This window comes from Larimichthys crocea, chromosome XXII (genome assembly GCF_000972845.2).
Source record: "Larimichthys crocea isolate SSNF chromosome XXII, L_crocea_2.0, whole genome shotgun sequence".
Taxonomy (NCBI): Eukaryota; Metazoa; Chordata; class Actinopteri; family Sciaenidae; genus Larimichthys; species Larimichthys crocea.
In genome coordinates, this window is record NC_040032.1 from 1975202 (window position 1) to 1996585 (window position 21384).

A 21384-nucleotide genomic window follows, 5' to 3' on the forward strand; every position below is an offset into this window, starting at 1 on the left:
ACTGTTTTGTGGTTTTATCTAGTTTAATATGTGTTTTATCCCAAATGCTTATTTGCTTTCTCTTAAAGGTTAATGACATGTAAATGGTTAGAGTCTGAGCAGCTGATTAGCAGCCCTGTATTTGGCCATTTCCAGGGCAACCAGGCAGCTCACAGGCTGATATGTCACCTGTAAACAGAGAGGATGCATGAGAGAGATTATATTGTGTTATAATGTGTTATGTGGCAGAATGGATTGGGAATAAGAAAAGTGTTAAATACTGGTATTGATGGGAATTGATAGATTGTAGAATGATATAGAATGATGATTATAAATACCCTCTCATATGTTTTAATAGCATGATTTTTATGTATTGTTCCAACTAAGCTTAACTGGCAGTTGACTACCAACCGACTCACAATATTATTTTTCCTTTTTTTCTTTCAGAATAATTCATTTCTAAAATATGTCAACCTAGAGTCAGCTTATACTGGATGTAATGCAGTGATGTAATGCTAATCCCTGCACAGGCTGCAGAAAAACTTAAAAATTGTCTGCCTATATATGCAGAGAAGATCCTGTGCTTGGCAAGACAGGAAGGGAAACTCCTATTTCCAATAGAAGAAATGACACTGGGTAAAATAGTTTTTGTTATACAGGACACTTTGCAAATATTAATATTAGTGAGGGTTCCATTATATTTGGCTACTAACTGGCTTTGCTACGGTTTACAAAATAGGCTGAAAAGTGTCTAGGATGTCCTGGAGGACACATTTTTGGATATTTAAAAGGGAAATGTTATTCATTTTAGGAATGTACATATTATTCTTTGGCTCCAGAATACACCAGGAATCACTCAATTTAGGGCAATTTAGTAGCAATTTCTTCATGTCAGTGAGTCAGTGATCTATTGGCATTTTCCAACTTGTGGGAAGAGACCTTCTCACAAATGAGTTAGCTGTTTAAAATTGCATACACGCTTGTCAGTCGGTCAGTGTGAGCTAGACCACCTCCAATCCATAATCTGAAAGCTGTGCATGAATTGACAGTCCCAGAACAGTGTGAGGTGTCAAGGCCATACAACTGTTATTTGACATTCTGGTGGGACAGACTTCAGAGCACCGTACACTGCTTGATGTGGTATTTATAAAGGTAGTACTCCAAGGAATGTGTTCAGTATGAATCAGTTCAAACCCTCTGCCCACCATCCCAATGACCTCTACAAACCAAGTAGTTCACGTGACAAACTAGACGTCAAAGACGTCAAAGTTAAACAAAAAGTTGACATTCCAACAAAACACTATTTTCAAATAAAGTTCAGTAAATTGGGTCAGAGTCATCACACAGTGTTGTTGTGTGTGTGTTTATGTATTGTTTACCATTTTCTTATGCATAATTTTAAATCTATTGAAATAGCATGTTTTTGCATATTTTAACATGAGTGAAAGAATGAACAGTCCAGTATATGAACCAACATTTAAAATATTCAACCAAATGATATGGTAGAATTAACCCAATGACCCAATATTAATGACAATTCATTAATATGAACCATCATTTTGACTAAATATGCAATCCATTTTACTGGGTTAAACAAATAATAATAATAATAATAATAATAATAGGAGTGGATTTGTTTGATTTGTTTTCAGCCCTGCATTGGGGTGTATCCTAGTCTCGTCAACCAGACTGAAGCATGCCTCTGAAAAGGACATTCAGAGGTGGAAGTGATGGAATTGAGGCAATAACACAAGCAGTCAGCCCACGTCTCCACCTCAGAGACTTGCTTGGAAAGAGCAATTTAACTCTCTCCAAACCATATTGAAGGGGCACTACAAGGACGAGAACACATCTGAAATCTCCCACATGCTGGTTAACATCTCACAGGAGCCCAAGGAGTATGCTCATACCTTTCTGTTCCACGCCATTGAGCTGACAGAGAGGCTATTACAGTGGAAGTCAAATGATGGAGAGCCAGATGACGACTATGACCCAGAATTAGTGCAGGGAAAGAAATCGAGACAGATCTCAGTGACCTCAGTGAAAATTCCAGGTGTACCCTTCCTAAGTGATGTCACAGCGAACTGACAAGTTGAGTATACCTACCAGTCTGGAGGGGAGAGAGGCAGAAGAAGCTGATGAAAAAACAAAAGTAGGGAAGCTCATATGTATGAGACACAGACAAGGTTACCAGTACAGCCTAGGATTATGACATCGATCTAATGTAGGAAGAGCTCAAGGCTGACATCTGATGACGATGATGATGGCAATTGTTCCTGGCAACCAAGGAAGAAACCATCTAGACCTCTCACCTCTCAACCAACCACTTACCAGCCAGCAGCGAGAGTCAGACCAGAGACAAGGCAGAGACCCAGGGATTGCACAGCACTATCAACAGCTTGATGAGGCATGACTTTATTGGACCAGTGCTCAATCCTTGGCCACATTGATACAGTAAAAGCTGTGTATGCTACCACACACTCTCCAAGCCTGAGGCCTGGAGATTTGAATGGTCAGTAGTTCAGTCAGGGAAAAGTCTTGGACACCCGCTTGTTTGAGCACCCAGGCGTCATTCAACCTACCTCAGGTCCGCAGATATTTCTGTCTTTTCCAACTTTTAGATTAGCCAGGAGGCAGAAGAGGCAGGACTACTAGCATAGTGGTGGTCAGTGCCACAGATTTTGAGCTTCAAAAGGGCTCTTTAGAAGCCTGTGGGTGACATCATGGATACAGCGTCCATTCTTCTATACTCTCAGTGATCTCAGTATGTCAGCCTTACTCTGATCATTATCTTGTACCTAGGTCCACTTTTTAAGATCACCTGGAGTATGTGGGAATGGTGTTAAAGAGGTACAAGCAGAATGGTTGGGCCAACCCCCTGCAAGCATAAGCTTTTAAAGAGAAATGTCATGTTCCCGAGGGAAATGATCATTGGAGAGGATTACAGGAATTCTAAGAGACACCAACCACTTTAGGAAGGCTTAGGGAGATCCCAGGGTTTCTTTTATACACTACATCATAGATAAAGGACTTCTGAAAGGTTGCAAAGCCCCTGTATGACCCTCCTCTACTCACACAAACCAGGCTCAGATATACTCAACCCACTGCCAGCCACAGTAATCAAGGAGTGGCGGAAGAGACCAGCAAAGACTCCCAACCAAAAGCCCTCCTGCAACTCTACCAAGTTGACAACTCTCAGACCATTATGGATCAGGCAATAAAGACTGCTTGTCTATCCCCTACAATTCTGGGTTACCCAGACATGACACAGCCCTTTGTCATACACTGATTCTTCACAAGATGGCTTGGAGCTGTCCTGTATCAGAGACAACGTGGATAGACTGTCTGACTCTCAAACCTCTTGAGAAAAACTACCACATGCACTCAAGCAAATTGGAGTTCTGGCCATGAAGTGGGCTGTCAATGAGAGTTTCAAAGACTATCTGTATCATACCCATCTTTTATCGTGTACACTGAAAAAAAAAACCCTGACCTAATGTCTTCACCACTGTAAAGATAAATGCTAGTGGTCATAGCTGAAGAGCAGAGTTACCTTCTAACTGACTTTAATTTTACCATCAAATACTAGTCTGCCGAGTCCAGTCAAGTTTTGATTTTAGCACTTTAGTCAGGTTGAGGTTGAGGGTAAAGATAGATGCACTCCAAAAAAGCCCTTTTCTCTCTTATTTTTATTGTTCTCCTTGGTCCTATAAACTGTTTGCCCTCAGCCTTGTTTAAACAATCGTATGTCATTTATTACCAAGGTAAGTCAATTCATAACAAATCTATAAAAGTGAATCCAGCGAGTCAAACTGCTAATTATTGTGCTAAACATTACTGATCATTATTAAACATAAAATTGACTTTATTAACTATTAGCATGCATCTTCATCATCAAAATCAAAACAACACTTCTTTGATAATTATTTGACATTTATTCTCCATCTCAGTCTGGAATTTTTATTTTTTAAACATAATTTATTTTTAAATTTGCCTGGAAATTATAATTTAAAAATGTTAATTGCGACTGGATAAATATATCTGGCCATCTGCGGTTGTTTTTTTTTTTGTTTTGTTATTTTGCTAATTTAATGGTGTGCCTCTGAGGCTGATTCATTCAGCGAGCACACCAGGAGCATAAAGAGATCAGTCACGACAGAGAGGCAGTGAAGGAAAGCTATAATACATTTTCATATCGAATCACATCTGGGTTTATTTTGACCAAACCAGAGTTTTGAAACAGCTGGAAGACTAACCAAGACAGTTTTGGTGAGTTTTATTTGTTCCTAAATGAAATTATTGTACAGTATGAAATTACTGAAATTTTTTGTTTGTTGAATTTGGATAAAGTGTGTTTTATGATGAGTTAACAAGGCAATTAAACAGTTCATAGGAAGGAGATAGTATTTGTCTGTTAATGAGGAAGGATAGCTACTTTCTTTTCATTTTGTTTGTTTATTTTGCTTATTAAATCTAAGAGTGGTTGTGGCAGGCAACACAGTTGCCACTCACCTCCTGCTGTTGGGGAGATGACATCGGCGTACACCCACGTATACTTACAGTTCTAATGGATTTTCATGATGTTTTAGAAGATACTGCTATAATGAAGGGGCTGTCAGTACTGCAGTGCTTAGACCGTCTTACCACTTGCACCTCAGCCACCATCTGTGCTTCACTGTGGCTCACAGTGTAACCTCAAACCTCTTCATCTTTCATCAGGTAAGTGGAACTTTACTTTTATATGGAGCATCTTCTACATCAAAACAAATCTTGTGCATTTACATAATGTAGGAAGGCAACATAATAAAAACATCTCAGTATGGTGCAGTCCTGTACAACCCAACAATATGACTATGAACAATGTGACTATGAATAATATCAGCTAAAACTGAGCACTATAAGCGTCATACAGATTTTATGGCAGGACTGTTTGTTTCCATTCTGTTCTGAAACAGATGTACAGATCTTGGATAGTGCTGCAAAGGAGAGGGAGGACCTGAAGGTGTGGAGACCAGTCATCATTAACCTCCTGTACTTGACTGCAGGTTGGAACCAGATACAGCATAACTAACTTTCACAGTATGTGGCTGAAAATGATTAGCAGTCCAGTCTTCAGCAGTGCAGGTTGGTGCTTGGTTTATTTTAGTTCCAGTGCACTCCAGACTTAAAATATTGTGGTGATAAATGTCCCCAGATTGTGTTATAAAAGCGACGCAACAAACCAACATTTTGGTAATTATACAGAGTAAAAATTGTGTTTTGAAAAATGTGTTTATTTTTTAATATTCTGCTGTGTGAGTGGTTAATGGCACATGTCAGTCACAGGTTGGCAGCGTTTCCTCAATACTCAGCGCAATACAAGAAAAAATATATATGTTATGTAATTGTATATGTTCCTATGTTGTCTGTGTGTTAGATACGTACATCTTGTGAACTGCATAATCTGATTTTTCTACAGGCTTCTGCAGCAGCCCTGCGGCAGCTGAGGCATTGTGGTGGTGGTGGGGGGTGTCATAGTATTGAAATAGAGGAAGGTGTTTGGACTGTAGTAGTGGATTCTTGGCACTGATATTTGCTCTAATACATCGGTCAGAATGCACTGACAGGACCCTGGTGTTTGTTCACTGCACTTTATTAACTTAAGTTCAAGGAAGAGCACTGCACAGTTCCCTGTTCGTGATAGGGAACTTTGACTACACTGTGAATCTGTGGTTGTGTAAACACAAACTGAAAGCACAGAGTCTGGGCAGACATTAACGATGAGTAAGTCGCTTCTCTAACTTAGTTTCAGCCAGGTTAAATTATTCAGAATCATAACTGAACAACTAAATCATAAATAAAATCAACACAGGATTAATTAGACAGACTGAAATTAGGATGTCTTCCCACTAGAATAAAACTCCCACAGTCTTCTGTGGCTATGATATCATAGAGCCACTTAATTCTGTTTTTTTTTTTTTTTTTTTTTTTTTTACAATTATATAAAAACATTTGTTTCCTTTACCGAGCAAATGCATCATATGCATTATTAAATATTTCACATGGCACTCAGGGTTTAACACAGGATAGTAACGTGAAACCTGTTTTCAGATTGACGTTCATTCGGATCAGTTATACAAATCATCTCCTCAGATAAAGGCATAAAATCATAAATTCATGGAAAGATTTCTTTGTTTTTAAGTTTTTATTCTCACCAAAGCAACAGAGTATTTTTAACATTTTTACAGTTTTGTACTTATTGTACTCAGTTGTACTGTAAAAATAATGGTCTTTGTGTATTTTGATGCAGAGCCAGATGCTAATTAAAACATTCACTATTAATAAAATATTGAGAAATGTTCATCTTTAGTTGCAGTTGTACTATGTGACTGCTTTCTAGATTTAAATGGGTAGTTTGTGTGTTTGTTTTTTTTAACACCCACCCACAAACATATTTTAAAAAGTTCCAATCTTGGGTTTTGGTGTTTTAATATACATGTCATTAGTCTTACTGCAGCAGACCTAACCATTTTTGAGGCCATATAAAGCTTTGTCAATACTCCCTTTTTATGAACACACAACACAAGGGTATAATATGTAGTCATAATGCGTAGTACATATTGTGTACTTTTTGCTGCAGGTTCAATATGTTGCCTGAGTTTTAACTCAGCATCCAATGAACATTAATTTAGTGCAATTTACTATTGTACTTTAATAATGTTAGGGCACTCACAAGAGAAGGGTTGGTAAAGAAACAGAATGGTGGAAAATCGAAGCAGCAGAGGCTGAGATATCCTGTGTGTTAATTAAAGAAATGGTTTACGCTTACTGTCTCCTAAGCGGGTGTGGTGTCCCAGCCCCGATCTCCCCGCTTCGTTTGGTAGTGTTGTGACCATCATGTGGATGGATGAAAGCAAATTGTGTTGTGCCAGACCGATGATTCAGCACAGACAGAGAGAAGAGATATCTGTGCTGCCAGATCGCCTGACAGAATGTTGCTGCTGAGACTGAGACAGGTCTCGAACAAAGTTTATTTCCTCCTGATTTGTTTGTCTGAAAACGTCATTTTAGTGTCTAGATTCTTTAGAAGATATGCAGGTTGTGAAATATGGGTCCAATATTTACCGGATTGCTCATAACCTGTGCTCATGTACTCTCACGTACACTTAGACACACGGAGTCAGGACCTGACCTATCTAAAGGGGAGTGGTAGTGGCTAAACCAACATGACAGAGATACAGAAAATGACGTCTCTTTTCTAAACCGCCTCTAGTTAAGCTACAAAAAGCACTGGATCCCACATCGTCACATAAAAATTAATAGACTCTTTCATTAGACATCATCATCATTATTTTGGACTAAGCTCGTCAAGAGTCACACTAGACATATGTTTTCACAAGCTAAGTACTCCAACTGATGAGTAAACTTCAAGTGTAGAATCGCTGGAGTGCCACTTTAATGAGTTAGTACATCTCCTTGTCTTATTTAGTTCATATATTTAATTAGATAATAATAAATACTTCTCACAGGTGCAGTTGCTACTGTCTTTTTCTCTCCAGTCTTCTTACTGTAGAGCACACCTGTCAGCGTGACATTACCAGATGTACCACCAGATGACAGTATTCTTCCTATGTTGGCCTCATGTTGACAGGCTCATAGACAGACGTTTGACCTGAGTAAAACACTGCAACTGAACAACGTCCCTGTGAACCAACTGTGCCCTGATTTATCGCTGGCAGTAAACGCAATGCAAATCAGATGATTAGTATTCAGCGAACACAACACCGTTTTAACTCTACACAACAGAAATGTTCAGTGTGGATGCAATTAAATGCCCTTTTCCACCATCAGAGATAAAACTGTATTACACGCACACAAAATAATAATACTTATCTTGTCTGTCACTATCAGAAATCACTGCAGGGAAAATGAAGATAAATGGTTTCATGATGTATGAAAATGAATTGAACAAGTCCAGATTTCACCGTTCAGACTAAGATATTTTAACAATGTAATTTAATTACATTCAATAATGCTTAAACACTAATGTCTAGTGGCAATTGTTTGCTGCAGTCTCATGTGCAGGAATGAATGTGTGCCAAGCAGTAGGTGTTATAACTATCTATAACTTTTGGTTGAATGTAAACAAAGATGCTCATTCTCTTCGGAAAAAAAAGGAGAAAAACACCAACAGTGTGTAACAATGTGGCTGGGAGTCAAGGTGTGAATGAGGCATAGTGAGTAAAAGAGAATTACAGCCAGATTAACTTGAGATGTAATTATGTGGGTACTTTGCTGCCATTTGGACAACAGCAGCGTGTTTTTGTTAATGTAGACAAGTGAAAACCCATAAAAGCGAGATTTTAACTGGCACTGGCACTCAGTCTGAATATCCTGCTGACCTATAGTGTATTCAAAAGTGTGTTTTCAATTAACTGTATGCCCTGTGCTACCTGAGAAACCAGCAACCTTTTATCACAATCTTTCACAAGATTCTGACAAGTCTCATTTCCATTTTTTTAATGTTTTAATTACCCTGAGAATTCTAATTATGTGGAATAAATAATATATTCCTTCCTTCACATAGAAAGAGCTAAATTCACCCACTAGCCAAACACAAGAAACCCAAACGAGAGAAAGAAAGAAAAAAAATACAAAATCAACTAAATATTTCTAAATCCTTTTTTGACAAAAAGATCATGAGTGTAGCTTACTCTTGTACTTCTTTGGTCTGTTGCTGTGTTTTGGGAAAGCTTTGGTGGGGAATCCACTGTAGCAGCTGGGCATGACAGACTTCAGTACCGTATGGAGAGGAAGGATAGTAGAAAGAAATTGGAGGTGGGAGTTGTACGTAAGTGAAGTGTTAAGTCTTGGCTTGTTGCTGTGTTGTGGGAAAGCTAAGCAGTGTGGAATCTGCCGTGGCACACAGGCATGACGGATCCCCTCAAAGCCTTCAGTTGCTTGAGACAAGATAGAGAGCCTTTGAGATCACAACGGATGTAGCGCCGATCTGCTGGGAACAACCGACCGTGTCCATGTTTTCTTTAGTGTTCATGCATGCGTTTGAAAGAATGACCAGAGGTAGTGGGCAGGAGAAGTACCTGACAAGAAGGGTACATTCAGAAGTGAGCATCAGCACTGAATATGGAGGAACCAGGATTGGTGGTTATTTTTAAGAGGGACCAAGCCTCTGAACTGAAATGAGAAAAGAGGCTCAATAATGATGGCATTGAACTGATCAGGAACATGAGAACATATTGATGTGTATTCCATGTTAGGCATCGCATTAACAGCATGAAGGATGAGGCACTGGAGTGGCCTTGTTGTTAATGTGTATGTCTAAGGTTGTTCGAGTATACAAGGATGGACGTGTAACTATTTGTAGCCCCATGAAAGAGCTGTGGCTATTTTGGGGTAGATTCGAAGTTAACAGCTGTCACGTGTAGCTGCTGTTAGCTATTGTTAGCTCAGTTTGCTAGCTAGACTGCTCAGAAAGAGCACAGGGGTAATGTTAGGGATTGTATAACAGCTGTTTGGCACCAGGAAGTGGAGATTTTCTGGCTCGGAGCACAGCAAATGCTCATGATAAGTGAAGTCAGTGTTGTGATAGATCCAGAGCAGGGCAAGAGGCAAATGTAACTGTAACTTGTAGTTGTTGGCGAGAGGTTGGTGAAATAAAAGGCTGAAAGACAGATGCAGGGCTGGATTTCTTGCTGTTGGACTAGTAAGTAATATTAGTTGGCTGCTATGTCTTGTGTTGTTGACCTTGCTTGATGTTTGGCTGTTAGCAAAGTTGTTGACTCATTCTCTTTTGATTGTAATTGCTATAGTCATAACATGTAACTTTAAATCATCTTCCTGACAATATGATGAAGAGAAACTGTAAACTGTGTTTAGACAGATTCTGTTGATAGAATTTACAGATGGTCGTGTTGTGCTGGTTCAGTGGCTCGACTACTGCAACGTCCCCTTTGTTGTTGAAAATGTTCCTTCACATCAACAATATTGTATTTTTTTTTCTTTTACAGTTTCCATCAGACAAAGCGTTTATTCAGTGTGGTTTTAAAATGCTTGATCTACCATTTGACAGAAGTGCCAGTAGACACAGAAGAACATAATTTACTCATCATAATGGACAAATTAGGGGCACGCCAGCTTCAATCTGTCATCTTGTTGTATGATGGTTCCTCTGTTCTGGGGGTCATTTTGGCAGGCCTGAACATTTAAAGAAAAAGGAATAACAGGAAATGGTGTAGGAAACATATACTGTAAAGCCTATTAGAGATGGCCATAAAGCACCGCCATCCTCCTGCAATTTGATTTCTATTTAGCTGTTGTTCTGCTGTTGTGGCATTTGACAGTTCTTGACGGAGTGCAATGCACTCCAGTAGATCTTGACACTAAAGTAGCAGTTGCTGTTTCATCCAGCTTTTAACCAATTTTAGTCCAAAGACAGAAACACCCTTTTAACAAGATAATAAGCATGTACTTGCATCCTCCTGACAAGTGCTCAGCAAACAATGCCTTTCCCCTTATGCTGTTGTCCAACTCATAGTAATATACTAGTGTTGTCTACCGGCTCTTGCTGACATTAACAAGATATGCCTTTGAAATATCATGGCCTTTGGGACTGGGTCAGAGTTACTATTTATAGAAGGGCAAGACTTCATGAGTTTGGCTTGCTCGAGTGATAACTGGAAGTACAGTGTGTTTTAGTAGCTCCACTACAGCTCATTATTGCTTCAGGCTCTTGGACAGATGTGATCTGAACAAACACATTGTTTCTTACAGTACCACTACTTGCTTATTTAAGTTATGTAGCAGCATGAACATGGTAAACATTGCAGTGCTATTGTTGCATCTGCAGTATGGTAACTGTGACTGCAGAGCCCTATGAATATAGAGTTACCCTACAATTCCCCTCTCTGTCATGTCGGTTTAGCCACTACCACTCCCCTTTAGACAGGTCAGGGGAATTTGTAAAGAATATTGTATGTGAAGTCATCATCATTGTCTGTGATTCAAAATGGGGCCCTTAGTTATTCATGTCTCACATAATTGAAAACCTCTATCATCGCCTTATGCCCCACCCTTTTCCTAATATATCCACTCTCTTCCACCCTCTGCTTAATATTCATCGCTATGCCTTTAAAATACAGAACCTGAGCCTGTGGCGGTCGGTGCCTCTCTCGCTGTGTCTCTGGGCCTCGTGGTGTGTGTCTGCTGTCTTACTGTTTACATTCTTCCAGAGTCAAAGCTGCTTCAACTTGTAGCACCATGTCTAAACCCTTGTCTGACCATGACAGAAGGAAACAGATTTCAGTGCGAGGCCTCGCCGGCATTGAAAACGTTGCAGAACTGAAGCAGAACTTCAACAGACATCTCCACTTTACGCTGGTCAAAGACAGAAATGTTGCAACCAGGAGGGATTACTACTTTGCTCTTGCCAACACCGTGCGGGACCACTTGATTGGGAGGTGGATCAGAACCCAGCAGCACTACTATGAGAAAGATCCCAAAGTAAGTTCAAGTCATAACCAATGCACTTACAGGCATGTTAATATATACATTTATTAGTTAACCGATAGACTAATTAATTAAAAGGTGATTTTGATGGGATAAAGAGTACTACATGTATGGATACAGGGGAAACTGGCCTCTATAATTGATCTAAGAACAGGTTCACACCTTCAGGATATTTATGGAAGTCATTGTGTTTTACACTGTTCCATGAAACAGTTGTTTCTCAAGTGTACTTTCAGCAGCCTGATGTCAATGTAATGTCAAGTCATGACATTTAAACTTCACCGGGGCTTCTTAGCACTCTGCTGGTATGCTGCCATTCTTATAGTGTGTTGAAACATTAAACCTCTCCCTGACCTTCTGTTCCCATCCTGTCTGACTATAAAGCACATAGCCTTCACTTGTGTCATATGAGCACATGCCGCAGAGGGCATCCGAGTTCATATAGAAGTAGTCACACAGTGGCATAATACGAGAAGGGATAGATAGTTGCTGTCACTAGAACGAAGTAGCAAAATTGCAAATCAAACCAGATTATTCCTTGAAACACAAACAATGTGCAATTACAAGAGAGGGTGCAAACAAAAAGCTGCATTTACCTAATGGGAAGAAGATCGTTATCGTCACCTGAAGTTTTCCTTCACACCTCTGTTTACTCTGCTGGGTGCCAAATCTCATAAACTCACATGAAGCAAATTTTCACACACTGTTTAATCTCATGTTAACATCAATCTCATGATGGGCTGCAACCTCTAACTCAGGAACCATCTGACCTTCTAACTGTATCGCCTTGTTCCGGTGCTCAAGACTGAAAAGTCAAAGGTGACTCCCTTAAAGGTCTTGTAGGTCTGGAAGGAGGGAGTCTTGTGCTAACGTACTGCAAAGTTACAAGATTCAGTTTTACACTAATCATTGCTAATATGGCTTGTTGGCTAAAATATCTAATCAGCATAGTGAGATGAAACAAAGATTAATGTCAAATAAGATTTGATACACAAGGCTCTGTGGGTCATATTTCTTATTATTTCATATCTATCTGAACTACTACTCCTATCACTCCTAGACTTGAACTCCACAATGAAAGGGTATCAGGCTCAGGCTGACCTTTACAGCGACCTCTACAGGAGCTATTTTTGCCTGGGCCAAAATGTTAGTGTTATGTAATACCCAAAGTAATCTGTCCCCTCTCTCTCTCTCTCTCCTCTCTCCTCTGCCTTTTCTCTCCAGCCTGTATCCGCCCCTCCATGTCAGACAAGAAAAAACACAACTAAATGGCAAAGGCTAAACACAGGCTCAGGTGGCACATTTCTACGCCTTCCCAACCACAGAGCTAAATCATGAAAGTTACATTTTTCTTTGTTATTTCTCTTAGATTTCTTTGCCAGTCTGGGGTTTGGATGTTATTGTGACATTTAGCCTTTGGTTTAAGTGCCATATTTGTTCCCATCACGCTACTGTGGAGACCTTTCTGTAACCCTAATCATACGAAGATACCAATATATCGCTGTAGGCAGTGGTCAAGTTGTACTGTGGTAATCAACTATGTTTTATTAACGATTTTTCTCTTCATATTTTCATTTCCTTATTCTCTCTTTTACAGATGTTTTCTTTTTTATTCAGTGACTTTATTACAACTGCTTACACGGCCTCTAAGAGGGGCATGCAGAGGTTTTGTTTTGAACTGAGGGTGACTTAATGTTGCGTAATGTTTGAATGTGTTCAAAGAAATGGCAGCACATAAAAGATGATAACTTTAGATAGTCCTGAGTAATAAAATAATATCTAACCAGAATTTTGATTCTGAAAGTAAACCTCTAGTAATAATGCCCTTCAACATGTGCTTTGATACACCTGAGTCAATGAAAAAATAAAGAAACAGGAGAGAAACACAGGGTCACAGTTTCAGTTCCCTTGGTATTCATCCAAAGTTTTATTTATCTCAGAGTTTACTCTAAACCTGCCACCAGAAACACTTTAACCCTATTTCTACCAATAAAAACAATTAAATACATTTTTAAATCTGAGCGGGAACACTGTTCCCTCTTGACTTTTACTGTCGTGCATCATTTACACCCTTGTCTTCAATTCCACAAGTCGAACGTGAGTTTTTGGCTGTTCGTTTCTCCCCTTACAAATCTGTAGCGTGTGTACTACATCTCCCTTGAGTTCTACATGGGCCGCACACTCCAAAACACCATGGTGAATCTGGCACTGGAGAACGCCTGCGATGAGGCCACATACCAGGTGATAGAAAGATGCTTTATTTTTTCCTCCTAACTATGAAATTTCCTTTTCTGACTATTGTAAAAATATCCCCAAACCACCACGTTCTGTTATCCTCTGTAGTTGGGTCTGGACATGGAGGAATTGGAGGATATGGAAGAAGATGCTGGCTTGGGAAATGGTGGCCTGGGTCGCCTTGCCGGTGAGCATCTTCTTTCAACATTCATATTTCTAAATTTAATGTTGATAGACTAAAATAATACATTATTTTATATAAGTAAGTCACAGCTGTCTCTGGTTTTCAGCCTGTTTTCTGGACTCCATGGCTTCACTGGGTCTGGCTGCCTATGGTTATGGCATTCGCTATGAATTTGGTATCTTCAATCAGAAAATTGTCAATGGATGGCAGGTTCGAATTAATCCAGTTCTGTCTTAATTGCTGTGTCTATATATATATATATATATATATATATATATATATATATATATAGATAGATAGATAGATAGATAGATAGATAGATAGATAGAGAGAGAGAGAGAGAGAGAGAGTGAGAGATAGATATTGCTTGAATCACCTGGTTTAATGAATATAAATTTACATTATTTAGGTTGAGGAGGCTGATGATTGGCTGCGCTTTGGCAACCCCTGGGAGAAGGCACGTCCAGAGTACATGCGCCCGGTGCACTTCTATGGCAGGACCGAGCATCACCCCGATGGTGTCAAATGGGTTGACACTCAGGTAAGACTACGATTAAAGTAGATGAGTATGAATAAAAATATGTTTATTATATGTAAATATTCAGATGTTATCGGAAATAATATATGTATTTGTTTCGTCCTGCAACGGTCCTGGCAGGTAGTGCTGGCTCTGCCATATGACACCCCAATCCCTGGCTACAGAAACAATGTTGTCAACACCATGAGGCTGTGGTCTGCGAAGGCACCGTGCGAGTTTAACCTTAAAGACTGTATGTGTTTGGCACAGATCAAATGTTTTCAATCAAGTAACAGCTATTAAATAAGGATTAATACGAGGAGTATTCTTTCCCCCTTGGCAGTCAATGTTGGCGGCTACATCCAGGCTGTGTTGGACAGAAATTTGGCTGAGAACATCTCCCGTGTGCTGTATCCCAATGACAATGTAAGAAAATATGACTGTATTATCTTTTAATCCACCAGACCTGCGCTCATATTGTGGCCATGCATATGCAAACCTGGATTAGATTGGATTAGTTAAATATTTTAGGGGCTGTCGACTGTATGGCTCCTGTATGGACTGCTCCTTTGTCTTCAGCTAGAGCCACTGTGTGCTCTTTAAGCTTCATTTGAAGCTGTCCTTTATAGCTGATATAAGAACTGGCCACCATGTGCTTACTCCCTGAAGGCTCAAGAAGGAGGATTTGGGAGATAACCATCAGCCGGAGCTATAACTCATGTCAGGACTGATAATTTATGTCTGTGAGAGCTGAAATGGTGGTGGAGCAGAGTTTAAATTCAGTTCAGTCAGTGTTACACGGCTCTTCCATCATGTTGTAGATTCCCACTAACAACACAGAAGCGCTGCAGTACTTCGTTGATTACTTGATTAGTTAATCTAATCGTATTAAAAGTTAATCTTCTTCTTTGATCTTTTGATTAGTTAATCAAACATTGGAATGTACAGTTTCTCTAATGTGAATGCTTTTCACAGTTCATATCATTATTCATATAATTATGATTTGGTCATTTAGCAGATTTACTTGTCTTGCTTTCATTTTAACACTCTGAAATATTTCATAGATCAATTCATTATGGAAATAATCAGCCATACAGTTTCTTTCTATTTGATAATAACAAATATTCCATTGCTACAAGTTGAGGGTGATATTTCCAATGAAAACAATGAAATTAGCTTCCATGAAAATGATTGTTAAAGTGAACTGCATATTTGTATGTAGACAAAGATACAATATGAATGAAAAACAAAATGAAAATATGTTAGTTGTCCATGAATAAATATTCAAAATATATATATTGGAAATATGCAAAGGATATTTTTAAAGAATAAAAAAACCTTTTCATGTTCGCCTGCAGAACAGAAACAGACAAATGTGTGTCTTTATCCTCAGTTCTTTGAAGGAAAGGAGCTCCGTCTGAAGCAGGAATACTTTGTGGTATCTGCCACCCTGCAAGACATCATTCGTCGTTTCAAGGTCTCTAAGTTTGGCTCCAGGGAGATTGCTCGCACAGACTTCAGCAAACTGCCTGACAAGGTGAAGTAGAAAAACTCAACCAAATATTTTCTGTCAGAAATGAAATGGTTTCCCCCGTGATGTTCTCTCTGTTTTCATTAAATTACCTCTGTCAGTGTGTTGAGGAGGTTGTAGGTGGGTTTTATGAGAATAGCTGAAATGAAGCGGTATCTACAAAGCGCTTTCTGCCATGTTCTAATTCTGTATTGACAGTTAATAATGCTCTGCATATTCAGGTTGCCATCCAGCTGAATGACACTCACCCAGCCATGGCTATTCCTGAACTGATGAGGGTTCTGGTTGATGAAGAGAAGCTTGACTGGGAAAAGGTGAAAAGTGCAACACTGACATCAGCCAGTAGAACTGATTTTCATATATTATATATATTATTATGTGTAATTACAGCAGAATTTTAGTCTTTAAAACCATACACATACAAAGTATTTATATTACTTCATGTTGCTTCATTTGCTGTTTCATGTATTTCATTTCATTGTAAAAGAGAAATTATACACCTCACAATGTATCTCAATGCAGTTATTATTTCCATAAAGTCTTGCACAGTAATATATTAATATATACATGTGCATATTTTCTTCTGCTGGTGTTCAGGCCTGGGACATTTGTGTGCGCACCTGTGCCTACACCAATCACACCGTTCTTCCTGAAGCTCTGGAGCGCTGGCCAGTTGACCTCTTTACTCATCTGCTGCCTCGTCACCTTGAAATTGTGTATGAGATCAACCGTCGCCACCTGGAGGTGAGTGCAGCACATTGCAACATCATTTCCACAGTGTTTTGCATACAGTGTGTTGCCTGATATGAACTCAGAAATCAGAATAATCTGTCAACTCGGTGTACTGGGCAGATTTGAAGGTTTGGGCCAAGATGTACTTATGGCTCCTTTTCACTGTCAGTCTGTTCTGTTGTTAAATAGCAATTTAGTTATAAAGTCGTCTGTCTGTACTTTTATCTGACTGGTTGAACACATTATACCATGTAAAACTTCAGTCTGCATTCTTAGACTGGAGTCTAAGAATTAGGGCAACATTGAAAAAAAGTATTTACAAATAGCAGATTCTGATTAATAGTACAAAATATAATTAACAAATAAATGATGATGTGTTGTTATGATAAAGAAAAACTTTTTCCTTAATGCCATTATGCATAAACAGTACTTTAAATGCAGGTCACTGTGTTTCCATAGTGGTCAGGGGTTGCACAAAAATCCCACAGAGTTCTCCTTTACTGTAAGTAAAGATCTGAGTACTTCATCCACCACTGAGTTTGGCTGACTGAATAAATTAAAAGTGCACAGAACAAATTTAAAAACATGTGAGGCATTAAAAGGTGAACAAAACAAGCAGCACACTAATTAAAATTCGGATATTTGTTAATTTATGATTATGAATAGATATTTTGTGGCTAGAGACTAGGCTGCAGAAACCCACTAAAATGCAAAGAGGGACTTTAAAGATTAGCACGAGCACATAAATTCTGTGAGCAAAGTGAATATACATTAATTTTTAATTACAACATCTGTCACAATTATATTTACATGGCCCAAGTTCCTCCTGAATATTGGGAGAAATTCTGACATGAAGTGGTGGGCAGATTTTATGAGCTGAAGCTCAGCCAGAGCTGTGCGATAATACACTGAATGATCCACTTAAGCAGTGTTGAAATTGTGTGTTGCTTGACACTTAATTTATTTTGTCTTAAATATACATGATGATGGAAATCTATGATTGATTATCTTATCTTCTTTTTAACTTTGCAGAGAGTTGCAGCCAAGTATCCTGGTGACAATGATCGCCTGCGCCGTATGTCCCTCATTGAGGAGGGCGGTCAGAAGAGGATCAATATGGCCCATTTGTGCATTGTGGGTTCACATGCTGTCAATGGCGTGGCCCAGATACACTCCGACATCCTCAAAGCAACTGTGTATGTCTCTAATAGAAACATAACATAATAGTAACAGTGGTAAATCAACCAAAATACAGTGCATGTCTATGTTGTATATGTTTCACTGTTATTTCACGTGCTGCTGCTTCATCTCTGTCTTCTAATGTTTGTAATGCTTCACTCTCTCTGAAGTTTCAAGGACTTCTATGAAATGGAGCCACACAAGTTCCAAAACAAGACCAACGGCATCACTCCTCGCCGCTGGCTAGTTATGTGCAACCCTGGGCTGGCTGAGGTCATTGCCGAGGTTAGCTCCGTTTTAACACACATACTTCATTCATAAAAAACATTGAAAGTTGAAAATACCTTTTTTTTAAACTTTCCTTTTACATTTTTCTATTCTTTTTGTTAATAGAGAATTGGTGAGGACTTCATCCGTGACCTTGACCAGCTGCAGGGTCTCCGCAAATTCGTGAACGATGAGGCTTTCATTCGCGATGTTGCCAAAGTGAAGCAGGTAAATAATGTGTTATTTTTCGTCAACGTTGCAGTTGTGCAAGTGTCTGATTAAAACTATTATGCTTAAATAAATGCTCGTGAATTAATAATTGTGCTTTATTACAGCTGGTTATTTAAATATGGCTGCTGCACTGTAGCACAATGCCGCGTGAAGCAATCTGTGCCTCTGAAGGCTTTTGCTAAAATTCTGAATATGTGTGTACAAGTAAATATACAAGCTGAAGTGAAGCTTGTTGAATTTGATGAAATGCAGTCCATGTTTTGACAATGCAGGAAAACAAGTTGAAGTTTGCTGTGCATTTGGAAGAGCACTACAAGGTGAAGATCAACCCCAACTCCATGTTTGACATTCAAGTCAAGAGAATCCATGAATACAAGAGACAGCTGCTCAACTGTCTGCACATCATCACCTACTATAACCGTAAGTCTACACATTTAGAGTCTTCTAAATCATGAAGAGATTTGCCGACTGCCTCAGTCGTGTAACGTCTTCATATTTCCGTTAGGCATCAAGAAGGAGCCGAACAAACAGTGGACTCCAAGAACTGTCATGATTGGTGGAAAGGTTTGTAGTTTAACGGCATGAAACAAAATATCAAAGCAACATAATAAATAAACTCACTCTCACAACTCAGGCGGAATTCATTTAACACAATTTCTTTTCTGCAGGCTGCTCCTGGATACCACACCGCCAAGATGATTATCCGCCTGATCACAGCTATTGGCGAAGTGGTCAACAACGATCCTGTGGTCGGAGACCGTCTCAAAGTCATCTTTTTGGAGAACTACAGAGTCACACTGGCTGAGAGAGGTAATTAAAAAAATCACTTTTTGTTTTCTCGAGCCAGGCATAAAAATTAGAGACATCAACCCTCTACTTCTGTCATCTTTCAGCCATCCCTGCAGCTGACCTGTCAGAGCAGATCTCCACAGCTGGTACCGAGGCCTCCGGCACCGGCAACATGAAGTTCATGCTGAACGGTGCTCTAACTATCGGTACCATGGATGGAGCCAACGTTGAGATGGCCGAGGAGGCTGGCGAGGGCAACCTCTTCATCTTCGGCATGAGGGTTGATGACGTTGATGCACTTGACATAAAAGGGTAAGGAATGAACCACCATCGGATGGTGATCTGCAGCTGCCAGTCCTCAAATATTTATCCAGAAACTCAAAAGTATTTCAACCTTGACGTGATACAACAAGGGGACATTGCAGGGAGTAATGAAAAGGGTTGTAATGTCTTTGCATATAAGAACACCTTATAGCCATTTTTCCAAGATTATCAATTGTCAATACATTTTCATATCAATACTTTAATATCCAATGCGATACGAAAATCCAGGAACTTTCCAGCTTTGTAATGATCACTTTCACCAGAATCAAGTGTCCAATGAAAGACTTCACATCCTAAATGTTATGCTTTGGGGGAATCATTGACTACTGCTCCTTCATTAACAGGGTGGTTACTACTACTACTACTACTGCTTTTGTTTCGTCTTTGAATATTTTTTTTGCTTCGGTTTAGATACCACGCTGAAGAGTACTACAACCGCCTGCCTGAGCTGAAACAGGCTATCGACCAGATTTCTGGAGGCTTCTTTAGCCCAAAGCAGCCTGACCTGTTTAAAGAAATTGTCAACATGCTGATGCATCATGACAGGTAAAGACATCTCTAACGTTTGAAGCCTGCAGTGCACACATTCATACACACATACAATAGTGATAACCCATATATAAAGAAAAAACACAACAACTCACAGCCTTTGACATGCACACCAACATTCAGCACACAAAATCATACACACATGCACACCATACACACTGTACTATATAGTATATATGTGTGTATATATTTTTAATGCTGTTAACTGCATTCTTCTATGCACAGATTTAAGGTCTTCGCTGACTATGAAGACTATATTAAATGTCAGGAGGAAGTCAATGCTCTTTACAAGGTATGTTTATTAAAAATGAAATGTTCATAAAGGTCTTTCATGCATTTAAAGTACGATTTTAATTAGTATGGGTTCAATAAGAGTATCACCACGAATGGAGAGAGACTCAGAGCTAATAATCTTAATAATGACTGATCTTATTTATCATTTTAATCCCTACATCAGAACCCCAAGGAATGGACCAAGAAGGTGATCTACAACATTGCTGGATGTGGAAAGTTCTCCAGCGATCGCACCATTGCCCAGTATGCTCGTGAGATATGGGGCATGGAGCCTACACTTGAGAAACTCCCTGCCCCCGATGACAAGCAATAATAATAATAATAAATAAAACTGTTTTAGTCATCATTAGGGATGCAGAGGTGGATATTTACAGTATCTGCCCTTAAGTGGATAAAAGAGCTTTGTGGTGGACTTTGAGAATTTCTTTTTTTTTATTCAAAATATAAACTCTTATATTTTCAGTCAGACCCATTCTGAAAAAAATCTGAATAAAAGTTGTCCAATAAATTGTGCAGCCTCAGTGACTTTTTCCATTTCAGTGAGTCAGTTATTTCTTTGTCTGTTTATCATTTATGCATATTTTAGGTGATGGTTGTGTTTTCAAGCATCACACTAAATTACACCACCACCACCACATTTTTCAATCTTTAACAATATTGGAGAATCTGCAAAACTTTGCCAAGATTGGCAAATTTTCCAAAGTTGGCACACAAAGGACTTTTCAAAGGATGATGCGCACAGCCGTGGTCATTACTTCATAGTGTGAGGACAGAGCTCTTCAGAACTGTGACTCACATCAGATCCCAGAATCAGATTTGAGAGACACAAATCAGCTGTGAGTAAAAATCTATTCCAGAAGATAAATCAGGAAACTGTCAGCACACTGAAATGCAAAGAAACAAATAGTCACAAAATAATGTGTCTTACAGTCAATTACACATGATCTGCCATGAGAAAACATATGCCATATACCAAAATGCTAAGACTCTTCTATGCTCTCCCATGTTTCTGTCAAAGCATCCAGTATGTGTACATGGGTGCAGCAGCTGTATTTTGATCAGTGTCAG

At 39.2% G+C, this 21384-nt stretch overlaps 2 protein-coding genes across 2 annotated transcripts in view; one reads left to right on the forward strand and one right to left on the reverse strand.

Moving 5' to 3' along the window:
* Positions 1–13611, reverse strand: part of LOC104925370 (neurexin-2-like) — a 151382-nt gene extending 137771 nt beyond the window's left edge. The window contains exon 1 of the mRNA XM_019253158.2: positions 12081–13611. The gene's annotated coding sequence lies outside the window, so the exon portion shown is untranslated. The remainder of the gene's footprint in view (positions 1–12080) is intronic.
* Positions 11120–20838, forward strand: pygma (phosphorylase, glycogen, muscle A). The gene is made up of 20 exons (XM_010752538.3): positions 11120–11478; positions 13624–13725; positions 13828–13906; positions 14010–14113; positions 14313–14444; positions 14562–14673; positions 14764–14846; positions 15814–15957; positions 16173–16265; positions 16549–16695; positions 17716–17879; positions 18033–18147; positions 18256–18357; positions 18633–18780; positions 18866–18924; positions 19029–19170; positions 19254–19461; positions 19885–20019; positions 20248–20314; positions 20480–20838. The coding sequence occupies exons 1-20, from the start codon at positions 11236–11238 to the stop codon at positions 20627–20629; spliced, it is 2529 nt and encodes an 842-aa protein (XP_010750840.2). The 5' UTR covers positions 11120–11235; the 3' UTR covers positions 20630–20838.
* Positions 20839–21384: the final 546 nt, after the last annotated feature.